The sequence below is a fragment of the Somniosus microcephalus genome, chromosome 6, assembly GCF_052327205.1.
Source record: "Somniosus microcephalus isolate GS21.2 chromosome 6, FLI_Smic_1.0, whole genome shotgun sequence".
In the NCBI taxonomy this organism is placed as follows: domain Eukaryota; kingdom Metazoa; phylum Chordata; class Chondrichthyes; order Squaliformes; family Somniosidae; genus Somniosus; species Somniosus microcephalus.
In genome coordinates, this window is record NC_140992.1 from 248,568,760 (window position 1) to 248,581,521 (window position 12,762).

A 12,762-nucleotide genomic window follows, 5' to 3' on the forward strand; every position below is an offset into this window, starting at 1 on the left:
GGGGAATTTTCCCAGCCCTGGGGAGGCGGGTATGGTGGTGGGATGGCCTGGAAAATGGCAGAAACTGGGAGTGGGTACCGATCCCACTCCCAACCCGCCTCTGTGCCATCTTCCCGGGAGGCGGGAAGGGGATTAGAGCCAATTAACTGCCTGTTAACAGGTAGTTAACAGGCAGTTTTTAGGCTTTTCCCCATTTTACGCCTGCAATTGCGGGCTTCCTGACAGCTGCGAACCTCGCCAGGGTCAGCAAGGCGAGCAGTGGGTCTGCGGGGGTGGGAGGGATTGAAAAGTCCGCTGTGGAGATGAGTGATGGATGCAAGTGTGGATAGGTAATTATGAGAGGTGAGTGTAAAATGTTGGAAAAAGTTTCCTTACCTTTGCTTCTTTCTGCAGGCTTCAACCTTTGAGGATCTGGAGGTGCCTCATCTCAACGGCAGAGATGACAGAATGGCTGCTGCATTCTCAGATGCAGCAGCCATCTGCTTTCTGCTGAGGAGAGAGGTCTTGGTGAGCCTGTGTGCAAGGGCTCACCTCAGAACAGAAATTATCAGTGTTTGACAGCTTCTCAAAGTTGTCAAACGCTGACAATTCATCTGTCAAAAACTTTGACAGATGAAGCGTCATACGCTGACGTCATCTGTCACTGGCTTTCCCTTAATTGGCCGGTCAAGGCCAATCAAAGGAAAATAGCATGGGTTGGTCAGACGTCGCTGGGGGCGGGACGGACACCCGGAAACCAGGAGTCCCAGAAGTCCCGCCTCCAGCACATCTCCATTGAGAAAATCCAGCCCTATGACTCTATGATTAGATTTGCCTCATTTGTACTGAAGATTACTTTCGTTATTCATTACTGTGTATATTGAAACAGAAGAGGATGCAAATATTGTAGAGCTTCCTAGTCTGCTTTAAATGGCTAGAATTACTCCAACAACTGAAAGAATTTTATCAGAAAAATGCTGCAACTTTACAGAAAGGCTGGAGCATTTTTTAAAGAAGCTGTAAGGTTATTTTTTGAACTACAATCTAGGTAGACCAACCTAACAGGAAACTGTTCTTGTAAATCAATTCATGGCAGGTTTATGTGCACTACTGGACTTAATGATCAATTAAATGATAAATAAAACAAACCCATACTGCAAATCCCACAATTGGCTCCCAGTCGACAGGATCCTTATTCTGGTGAAAGGTTTGGACTGGAAGAGGTTAAGCATTTCCATTTTGAAGTTGATTTACTTAAAAAAACTGCTTCTTTAGCTATCAGCTGGCAACTACCAGAGAAATCCCAAGGTCACTTTTAATTTAGACGATTTAATTGGCAAACATAGTTCAAAATGGCTGTCCTCTCACAGGACTCCTGCCTACTGAAGCATGATCATCTTCATTACCTGCATTTGAGCTAGGCAGACAAAGGAACACCTTTATGCATAGTACATAAGGAAATAACATTTCCTCATTCAGATTTCAAAAATCTGAAATATTTTCTTCATGTGGACAGTCTTGAATAGGCATATATACTTGTCTTGCAAAAGCTACATAAAAGGCAGAGAAACTTAAAAGAAGCTGATGGTTAAACTATCAATCTTTTAGCCTCCCATCAGTTGGGTGAAATAGTGCAGATACAATTCTACTTTGGATATTCAATCATTGCTGGAACTCGCATAATTTCTAAAAGTTTTACCTAATTAATTTATCTTTTCAAGCAAGTTAGCATCTACTCTGTGCTCCTCTGTTGGAAAGGTAGGTGCAGGGAACTCTTCAAATGCTATCAGTGTGCTATCTAGGTGAACTCAGATGAAGCATGCTTAAGTAGTGCGGGAAGTGATCATCAGTGACTGGCAAGTTCCCCTCTATTCCTAAGATGACTTGCCGCAGGTTTATAAATTTTCCTGTGGAGAGGGCCACCTGATTCCAAGTCTAGGTCTCCGAGCTGAGCTATCAATGCTGCTGAGCTGCCACTTATTTAATTTGCAATGTGATTAAAAATTAATAATCTAACAAAAATTAAGCTGTTGCTCAATTGCTAGTTTATTGACCCCATTATGACATCATAATATTCTGTCGACGTTCTAGAAAATGTCGCAGCTGAACTTCAACACAAGTACAGGAAACTTTCTGGTATCCGGCACGGACGGGGCCGACATGTTGCCGGTTCATCAACAATTCCGGATAACCGAACGCTATAGTAAAAGATACGGAGCTCAGAGCTCCGTATAAAGCAACAAACCCTGTTGGCTTCAAAACAATCGGCACAAGTTGCAAGCGTCTCTGTAGCTTAGCAACAGCTTCAGCTACACCCTTGCACAGCAACAAATGGAGTAAAAAAAAGTAATAAAAGTTATCTGAACCGACTCCTGAATTTTGCTGGTGGATAGAGCGTTCCGGTTATTTAGGGGCCGGTTAATCGAAAGTTTCTTGTATTATGGATTGTGACGCACGCCAGTTTTCAGATGCTGATTCCCTCAGCCGGGACAGAGATATTATTCTATTATGTTCCTCAAGGATTGCCAACTGTGGAACTATTTTCTATTGTTGCTGTGTCACAATCACTTCATGATAAAACATGACACCAACCTGCTCCACTTTTTCAGCTTTCAAACAAACCAACAATAATTAGCCCTGAAATCTGATGAACATAGTTACATGCGATAAACAACACTTTCCGGTTACCAGTCCCGGGCTGCCTGCAACGTATAAAATCAGTCACATTGTAGTTGATTTTATACCGCTGTACTGCTACGTTTGTGCCACTGGCTCCCATTGATTTACAGCTGACGGCAACACCAAATAGACTTGGTGGATTCGCTAGGAAGGCGGCTGGGATGATCCATTCTTATTTACTAGGTCTTCCAGGCGCTGGCCTTAATGAATCTGACACACTCACGTTGGAGTTACGGCTAGCTGCACAAGAATTACACGTTGGAAGCCAGTGGCACTAACACAGTAGCACAAAAGATTGGATTTTGTGGCGAGGCATTCAATATTTGATATGTAGCAAATACATTTTCAGCTGTACTTCAATTTTGCGTACGTATTGCATTACAGAACTTGAGGGCCTATGCATTGGGCGATCCTTCCAAAGGTTACTGCTTGAATACAAGTATGCTGTATTATGGCCTTAAGCTGAAAGGTGTATATACTTTATGAAGAAATAATCCAGTCTTAAGGTGCACCCATGTGTGTTTCAGGTGTAAAAACAGTAATATATTTTGAAGTTATTCATTATCGAAGCCAAAATGTTTTACAGAAGAATGCATAAAAACAATTCCATGAGATGTAATATCGCAGAATCACAATCAGTAGAGAATTAACATTTGCCAACTAAGTATATTATAATGAAAGGGCCGCTCTCTTCATTTTTTATCTTGTTCCTTTTTTTTTAAATATTCATACTGAAAATGTCTACAATGCATAATCTTCAGAATTATTAAGGGAGCAGCAAAGCAAGGAAAAATAATCTCCCAGAAGGTTTGTATTATTCTCATAAAAACTATAACATGCTAACCATGTCATATTTAGTGGTGTGATTCAGAGATGTCATTTGAGGCCTTTGAGAGCTCACATGCAGGCAAGTGGATTAAGTGTACTGCATACTTTCATTAAAAGGAGTTGCTGAAGACTCTAGTAATGCTGGGAGCTCTGCAGCATAAGCAGGAAACAGTAACCATGACAACAACCACATTAGAGGCTCTGAAAAACTGACTGCCAAATCATCAGCTAAGGTACTTTCTCCTCTATCTGACAAATACAATGCTGCATCAAGCTGAAATGGTGAAACGTATTTTCTGAATTAAGCGGTCGGTCACTTACTGTGCTTCAGAATAGCAGGGTTTCCCTTTTATGAGCATAGAATCCTTTTATGCATTTATTTAGCATTTTCCCTTTAGTTCAAAGTACATGTTACACATATGCAACACCTTTTAAACTCCATAATGCCACACTAACTACTAATCCAATTGCCTTCAGAAGCATAGACAAGATTTCTCATTATTTTGTCACTTTGCATTAGTTCTTAAACTTCACCACACAAGTAGTCTTAGAGTGTCACAATATGATTATATACCTGAGCCTTTTGTTTACAAAAGCCACTCATTCTGTCCGAGACTCTTGCACTCGTCAGTCACTAATTGCCATTTCCATTGTTGCAATAGCACTTCACTGATTATTCCACAGTAGGTGCACAAAGCCTGATTAGAAATTTATCAGATCACAGTTAAACGGTGATTTTTTTTCATCGCTACAGTACTATATATTCTTCAAAGCAGGTAGTTATGCAACTGCGTTTTAAAAAGGTTACTTAATGCCAACATATTCAGGGTCCTAAGAGCCAATGATTGAAGCTTACACACATGCAGATCATCTTTTAGCTGAAGCATCATAAATGTGTTATTGTACAAAAGCTCCATCTTACAGTGAGGTAACAAAATTAGGGAGAGCGAATATAAAGTGATTAACAGTGAATTTATGCTTCCTCAATTAGACAGGCAAAATCAGATTATATATTATTAATCTTTTCTTATACTTCTATATCGACTTTGACATTTTCCCTTAAAGTACTATGAAGGAAACTAAGTCAGCATTGGGTTAACAAAAGATATATGTAGGCCTGAAAATGTGGGACTGCCAACAATTCTGGCCTACATTAGAAGCTCCACAGAGTACTCATTCTGAAGCTCCGACTTCCTCTCTTTACAGCTAATACTCTTAAATCTCTTCATTGTTAAGATGAAATTGACAGATAAGTTTGGACAATCACAGTAATCTGAAATTGCCTCTTTTGTTGCCGTTTATGACTTACTGCAGTACTTTGCTAATCGAATTAATGTAGAGGCGGAACTTCCTGCCTGAACCAATGAAGTTCGGACATAAGATCCACTGGTCCAGGAGCAGCCTTCATCTCCCTCGCTCCCCTGAATCTTCCTAATTCTACTGATGCAATACAGGTTAATGGGAAAATGTATGTCTGAAATGTTAGATATTAAATAATGCGGGTGTTGCGTTACTGCAAACTCTTCCGTTATTACAGATAATGGGAACATCTCCTGATTTTTACTGCGCAAAACCAAAGACCGAAATGTATATTGTAGTTTAGATTTCCGCTGTTGCTATTAAAGCTTTATGTTTCAAAGATTTATTATTTCAACTGACGACACTAAATGGACGTATTAATGCAGTCTAATTGTTGATGCAGAAGTGCAACTCTGTGGGGAGTGGGGGGAGGAAGGAAGAGAGAGTTTGAAGTCACATACAATCGGGGCCATGTATAATAGACTGGGCACTTACCGCCATAATGAGTTTTTCGACACAGTCAGGTGCCACACTGTGCAGGTGAGTCAGGTGTAACTGTAGGTGGATCTTGTTGTTTAGCATGTCCTGACAGAGAGGGCAGCGCAGCATGGGCTGCACAGAATGTTGGGATAACACGTGCATCCTGATGCGGTTTACATCAGTATTACTGTACTTGCAGTATGGACATTGATACATCTGTGGACAAATGGGGGGGGAAAAAAACTCTTCAAACTTTCTCCAACATTATTACAAATACTTGCAAATAGCTTTGGTGATGAAAGATGTTTACCATCTCAAAATGCTTTATCTACTGCCCCACTCCCATAATTATCAATTGCTGTACCTTCCCTTTTCTAACCCCCTCAGATTCATCCGCCATTCCAGTGCAGAGGGCGGATAAGCTGTTCCTAGGCTGCTATAAATGATGCTCGTTTACAGGCTCCCCAGAAGAACACGAGAGAATTCAATTCTGGTCATTTCCTTCCAAGGATCCTTTTCTGTGGGGAAACACCCAGCTTCTTCTGCATCTTACCATTCGGTGGCACAATGCGTTGGTGCACCAATTGCTGCATCACCCACAATGCGTATTTTTTAAATTTTTTCTTAATTGTGTGTCATTGTGCTTTTGCAACTTTTTTTTTACTGCAATGTAATTCCTCCGCTCCTGAAGGCTCCTTAATTTCTTCCTCTTTCTGATTCTCTTGTCTTACTTCCTTTCCTTCCCAGCTGATTTACACTCACTGGCTTAGACACTGGTCAAGCCTAAATTAAGGCCTAGCATTGACTAAGCTGCCCTGGCGAGCAGGAGACCAGAGCTCTGGCCTCTGGCATCTGGCTGACGTCCAGCGGGGTACTCGCGTCCAATAGGAATGGAGCGGTGACCCTTCATTGCATCTAGCCTGTCCTCCTGGTTGGGAGTCAGGCTAACGCACTGTCCACATAAAAAAAGGACTTTGTTATAGAAAAACCCAGCCCATGGTTTGCTGGATATAAAAGCAGTGGAAGAAATGGGATGTTTAATGTGCCGCTAGGCAAAGAAGAGAGAAGATGATTAACTGAGCTGTCCTAGGAAAGGATCATTTGATATTGGAAGAATAAAGAATTAACGCAGTTATATAGCACCTCCCTACAGCTCTCAGATACACCTCAAAGCACCTATAGAATCACAGAAATTACATTTGTCCCATTGTGACTGTTAGTGGTAGCTCTTCAACTGGGGGACCCACCCCCCACCCCCATCCAAACCAATATGAATGAGATGAATGTTCTACATGTGAAACATCAACCTATCCCCCTCTCCTCTCAGATACCAATGGAGCCATGACATCCTTCCAGCATCCTTCCTTCTCAATTCTAAGTTCCAGGATGCTCCTTTAAACTGAAAGAATTCTCTTATCTTTTAAAGCCCAGGAAATTTATTAGTACTTGTAAGGTCTCATTAGTATTAGTAAAGTTTACTAGCAGTAATAAATCTTATTGGGTGCAGTAGGTAACAAAAATAAATTAATTAAGACTCAATAAAGATGGCAGGGCAGGTGATGTGTTGTGACTGCAGGATGTGGGAGCTACTGGACGCCAGAGTGATCCGGGATGAACACATCTGCGGTAAGTGTCTGCGGCTTGAGGAGCTTCGGCTCAGAGTTGAGGAGCTGGAGGCCAAGCTGCGGACACTGCGATGCATCAGGGAGGGGGAAAGTTACTTGGACGCTTTATACCAGGAGGCAGTCACACCCCTTAGGATAGGGTCTTCTGATTTGGTCAGTGGTCAGGGACAGGAGGATGTGAGACAGGTACGGGGACCCAGGAGGTGGAGGAGCCTCAGCCTTTGCAATTGTCCAACAGGTTTGAGGTTCTTGCGGTGTGTATGGATGAAAGCGGTGGCTGCAGGGTGGATGAGCAAACTGACCATGGCACCGAGGTACAGGAAGCCATTCAAGCGGGGGGGAGTTAATAGGAATGTAGTGGTAATAGGGGACAGCATAGTCAGGGGGATAGATACAGTTCTCTGTGGCCAAGAGCGAGAGTCCAGGCAGCTGTGTTGCCTGCCCGGTGCCAGGGTTCGGGACATCTGCTCTGGGCTGGAGAGGAACTTGCAGTGGGAGGGGGAGGAGCCAGTGGTCGTGGTCCACGTAGGTACCTACGACATAGGTAGAACTAGGAAAGAGGTTCTGCTGAGAGAGTATGAGCAGCTAGGGGCTAAATTAAAAAGCAGAACTTCAAAGGTAATAATGTCTGCATTATTACCTGAGCCACGAGCAAATTGGCATAGGGTAAATAAAATTAGAGAGATGAATGCGTGGCTCAAAGACTGGTGTGGGAGAAATGGGTTTCGATTGCTGGGGCACTGGCACCAGTATCGTTGGGACGGTCTTCACTTGAACCGTGCTGGGACCAGTGTTCTGGCGAGTCATATAACTAGAGCGGTAGAGAGGGCTTTAAACTAAAAAGTGGGGGGCAAGGGATCAAATTTGGGAAGATGTGGTAAATCAAAGAGTAGAAACAAGGTAAGAGAGAAAGGTATTAATATGGGAAATGATAAACAGACCATGACAGGAAGGGATAGAGAGTACAAATCTAAGAGTAAATCAACAGTTAAAGCTAGAGGTTACAAAAATAATAAAAGGACAAAACTAAAGGCTCTGCATCTGAATGCACGTAGCATTCAAAACAAAACAGATGAACTGATAGCGCAAATAGAAAGAAATAAATACGATCTGATAGCAATTACAGAAACATGGCTGCAGGATGACATAGATTGGGACCCGAATATTGAAGGGTACATGACATTTATGAAGGACAGGAAGCTAGGAAAAGGTGGAAGGGTGGTTCTGTTAATTAATGATGGTATTAGCACAATAGAGAGGGATGACCTAAGTTCAGGAAACCAGGATGTAGAAGTGGTTTGGGTAGAGATGAGAAATGATAAAGGCAAGAAGTCACTTGTGGGAGTGGTGTACCGGCCCCCTAACATTAACCACATGGTAAGATGGAGTATAAAGGAAGAAATAATGGGAGCTTGTCAGAAAGGTACAGCAATAATCATGGGGGATTTTAATCTACATATAGACTGGAAAAATCAGATGGGCAAAGGTATCATAGATGAGGAGTTCATAGAATGTTTTTGGGATAGTTTCTTAGACAGCATGTTCTGGAGCCAACCAGAGAGCAGGCTATACTAGACCTAGTTTTGTGCAATGAGATAGGATTAATTAGTGACCTCATAGTGAAGGCACCCCTAGGTAGCAGCGATCATAATATGATTGAATTTTACATTCAGTTTGAGAAAGAGAAGAATGGGTCCAAGACTAGTATTTTAAACTTAAATAAGGGCAATTATGAGGGCATGAAAGCAGAGCTAGCTAAAGTGAACTGGCAAATTAGGTTAAGGGATAGGTCAATAGAGTTGCAGTGGCAGACATTTAAGAGGATATTTCAGAATACACTGTATATATACATTCCAACAAGAAAGAAAAATTCCAAGGGGAGGACCCACCATCCGTGGTTAACTAAAAAAGATAAAGATAGTATTAAACTTAAAGAAAAAGCATATAATTGTGCAAAGATGGGTGGCAGGTCAGAAGATTGGACAGAATATAAAAAACAGCAAAGGATGACTAAAAGATTAATAAGGAGAGAAAAATTAGAGTACGAGAGAAAGCTAGCTAGAAATATAAAAACAGATAGTAAGAGTTTCTATAGATATTTTAAAAAGAAAAGAGCATTGGTCCTATAGCAAGTGAGTCTGGGGAATTAATAATGGAAAATAAGGAGATGGCAGTTGAACTGAACAGGTATTTTGCATTGGTCTTCACTATAGAGGATACAAGTAACATCCCAGAAATAGCTGTAAATCAGGAAATGGAAGGGAGGGAGGAACTCAAGACAATTACAATCACCAGGGAAGTGGTACTGAGCAAATTGTTGGAGCTGAGGGCTGACAAGTCCCCGGGTCCTGATGGACTTCATCCTAGGGTCTAAAAAGAAATGGCTAGTGAGATAGTTGATGCGTTGGTTTTAATTTTCCAAAATTCCTTGGATTCGGGGAAGGTTCCATTAGATTGGAAAATAGCAAATGTAACTCCTTTATTCAAAAAGGGAGACAGAATGCAGGAAACTACAGGTCAGTTAGCTTAACATCTGTCATAGGGAAGATGTTAGAAGCTATTATTAAAGATGTTATAGCAGGGCACTTAGAAAAGTTCAATATAATCAGGCAGAGTCAACATGGTTTTGTGAAAGGGAAATCATGTTTAACCAATTTATTGGAGTTCTTTGAGGAAGTAACATGTGCTGTGGATAAAGGAGAACCGGTGGATGTACTGTACTTAGATTTCCAGAAGGCATTTGATAAGATGCCACATCAAAGGTTTTTGCGGAAAATAAAAGCTCATGGTGTAGGGGGTAACATATTGGCATGGATAGTAGATTGGCTAGCTAACAGGAAACAGAGAGTAGGCATAAATAGGTCATTTTCTGATTGGCAAGATGTAAAGAATGGTGTGCCACAGGGATCAGTGCTGAGGCCTCAACTTTTTACAATTTATATAAATGACTTGGATGAAGGGACCGAAGGTATGATTGCTAAATTTGCTGATGACACAAAGATAGGTAGAGAAGTAAATTGTGAAGAGGACATAAGGAGGCTACAAAGGGATATAGATAGGTTAAGTGAGTGGGCAAAGATCTGGCAAATGGAGTATAATGTGGGAAAACGTGAATTTGTCCATTTTGGCAGGAAGAATAAAAAAGAAGCATATTATCTAAATGGTGAGAGATTGCAGAGCTCTGAGATGCAGAGGGATCTGGGTGTCCTAGTGCATGAATCGCAAAAGGTTAGTATGCAGGTACAGCAAGTAATTAGGAAAGCTAATAGCATGTTATCGCTTATTGCGAGGGGAATTGAATACAAAAGTAGGGCGGTTATGCTTCAGTTATACAGGGCATTGGTGAGACCACATCTGGAGTACTGTGTACAGTATTGGTCTCCTTATTTAAGGAAGGATGTAAATGCATTGGAAGCAGTTCAGAGAAGGTTTACTAGACTAATACCTGGAATGGGCGGGTTGTCTTATGAGGAAAGGTTGGACAGGCTAGGCTTGTATCTGCTGGAGTTTAGAAGAGTAAGAGGTGACTTGACTGAAACATAGAAGATCCTGAGGGGTCTTGGCAGGGTGGATGTGGAGAGGATGTTTCCTCTTGTGGGAGAATCTAGAACTAGGGGTCACTGTTTAAAAATAAGGGGTTGCCCATTTAAGACAGAGATGAGGAGAATTTTTTTCACACAGAGGGTCGTGAACCTTTGGAACCCTCTTCCTCAGAGGGCGGTAGAAGCAGAGTCTTTGAATATTTTTAAGGCAGAGGTAGATAGATTCTTGATAAGCGAGGGGGTGAAAGGTTACCGGGGGTCGGTGGGAATGTGGAGTAATCGGATCAGCCATGATCTTATTGAATGGCGGAGCAGGCTCGAGAGGCCGAGTGGCCTACTCCTGCTCCTAATTCGTATGTATGTTCGTAAGAATTAACTCATCCCCTGGATCACTTAAGAGCACCTGAAAGATGTAATGGATAACAATGGATGGGGTTTCAGGGCCCGAAGGAATTTTGTTAAGAAGGCCACTAACTGAAGAGTGGACTGAAACTAGATTAAGGTGTGTGGCCTGCTGAAAGGGTGGGGGTGATGAGGTAAATACCTCAGACATTGCATAACTGTCAATTACTACAGTTGAGATTGGAAGCATTGTGCACTGAAGCTCCTTCTGAACTAAAGACTGTCTAAAATGCTGTATAACAAGTCAAATTATAATAGTTATGTGTGGTATAAAACAAACATGTACGTGGACATTCTATGGAGAAATAAACTAAAAAGTGACTCAGACTAGATAGTTCACCCATTCTGTGAAACCAAAATGAACCTTAGTGATTTGCCCCTCAGCCCTTCTGTGTATCCTCAATATATACCTGTTCTGTACTTGTTTCTTCTGCTGTCCGTGGCCTTTTTGATGAAAGAGGGGACTCCATGCTTCCTGGTAGTGATGGCCGCTTTGCAGTTGCTGAGTCCTGTTGTTCTTTGTCTCCTATAGATACTATAATCAAAGGGAGATTGTGAGTTGAGGCCAGAGCCACTCAACTTAATCATTATACAAAGTCATATAAATCCCACCTGTGTGATGTGAGCATGTAAAGCCAAAATCTGTAAGCTTTGTAAAAATATAGACACCACTTGAAGTCATAATATAAGATTTGGGTATTCTCAAATAAACTAAAACATCTCGGGGGAAAAAATTCAGTTGGTTTGCGCCTCCCGTTAGTGCCTTAAGAGGGCACTAATGTGGCACAAAGCAACTAGCGCCCAAGCGCGGCGATGTTTGCGCCGCTCGCGAAAATGAACTAGACATATTGCGGCGGCGCTAAACACTACCGCCACGATCTCCTGCGCCGGCAGATCGTGACGTCAGTCGAGTGTGCAACGCCCAGGTAGTGCCCCGGACCGGATATTGAGTGGCGCCCCCTGCCTTACCGCCTGCCGCTAGCAACAACAGGTTGAGGGGAGTGTTTTGCAGTCAGAAAGGGACTGGGGGAGCGTTATTTAAAGGTGACCGCTTCCTGCCTTTTTTTGTTGGTGACATTTTTGCACTACGCATTCTGAGAGCGAGAGAGAGAGAGAGAGACTTCTGGAGAGATTCGACGCTGTGTGAAGGAGTTTTGGGTACTGAGCAGCACTTTGCAGGTTCATTTTGATTTGCTCTTCCTTGTATCGATTTAAAAGAGGCTGTGGGTGCTGCACTCTGAGCTCTTTCCCTGGGCCTCTCCATTGTTCTTTCCAGCAGATTTGATGTACAGGTCTCTCCAGGCTGAGATTCAAGGCTGCAATGAGCAGGATGTGAATGGAGAGCAAGATCAACCCTCCCCTTTAAGAACTCGCCGGCGCCAGTGTGTCTGTGTTCCATTGCTGACTGACATCACGAGCTTCGCCAGCGCTCTGAGGTAGCGCCTCGCTCCTCGGCCTTTGCACCTTAAGAGAGGTGTGTAGCGCCTGATTTAGCACTCCAATCAACTCCGGGGGCAATAAAAGCCAAGTTTGCAGTTGGAGGCGATAATTAGCGGCAGGTGCTAAACTTTGCGCACGGCCGATAATCGCACCCCAAACGGGGCGATACTGAATTTTTCACCCCTCATAATTAAATGTGCCAAAATCCTAAGTAATTTTGATTGACAGGCTCATTTCTTTCAAACTAGGGTCAATTTCTTTAAAATTAGATGGAGTTTAACCCATTGAAATGGCATGTAATTGATAGCAAACAATGGGACATTGTCTGGAGTTTGCTGTGCCCAACTCCATAATTACAGCATTAATTGAATTTAAAGTTGATTTATTTATAGAAGCCAAAAAATGAAACTTATTCAGAAAGTAGTAATGTAATAGAAATCATTTGGTTTACAATTGTAAATAGTATGGCTTTTGGAGTACAAACTCCC

General features: G+C 42.2%; 1 protein-coding gene across 1 annotated transcript in view; it reads right to left on the minus strand.

Moving 5' to 3' along the window:
• The window catches only part of zfhx3b (zinc finger homeobox 3b), a 922,100-nt gene that overhangs the window by 507,734 nt on the left and 401,604 nt on the right, over nucleotides 1–12,762 (minus strand). The window contains exons 6-7 of the mRNA XM_085992063.1: nucleotides 11,245–11,369; nucleotides 5,281–5,481 (exon numbers count right to left, since the gene is read on the minus strand). Of these exons, the coding sequence (XP_085848189.1) occupies nucleotides 5,281–5,481; nucleotides 11,245–11,369 (326 nt within the window). The remainder of the gene's footprint in view (nucleotides 1–5,280; nucleotides 5,482–11,244; nucleotides 11,370–12,762) is intronic.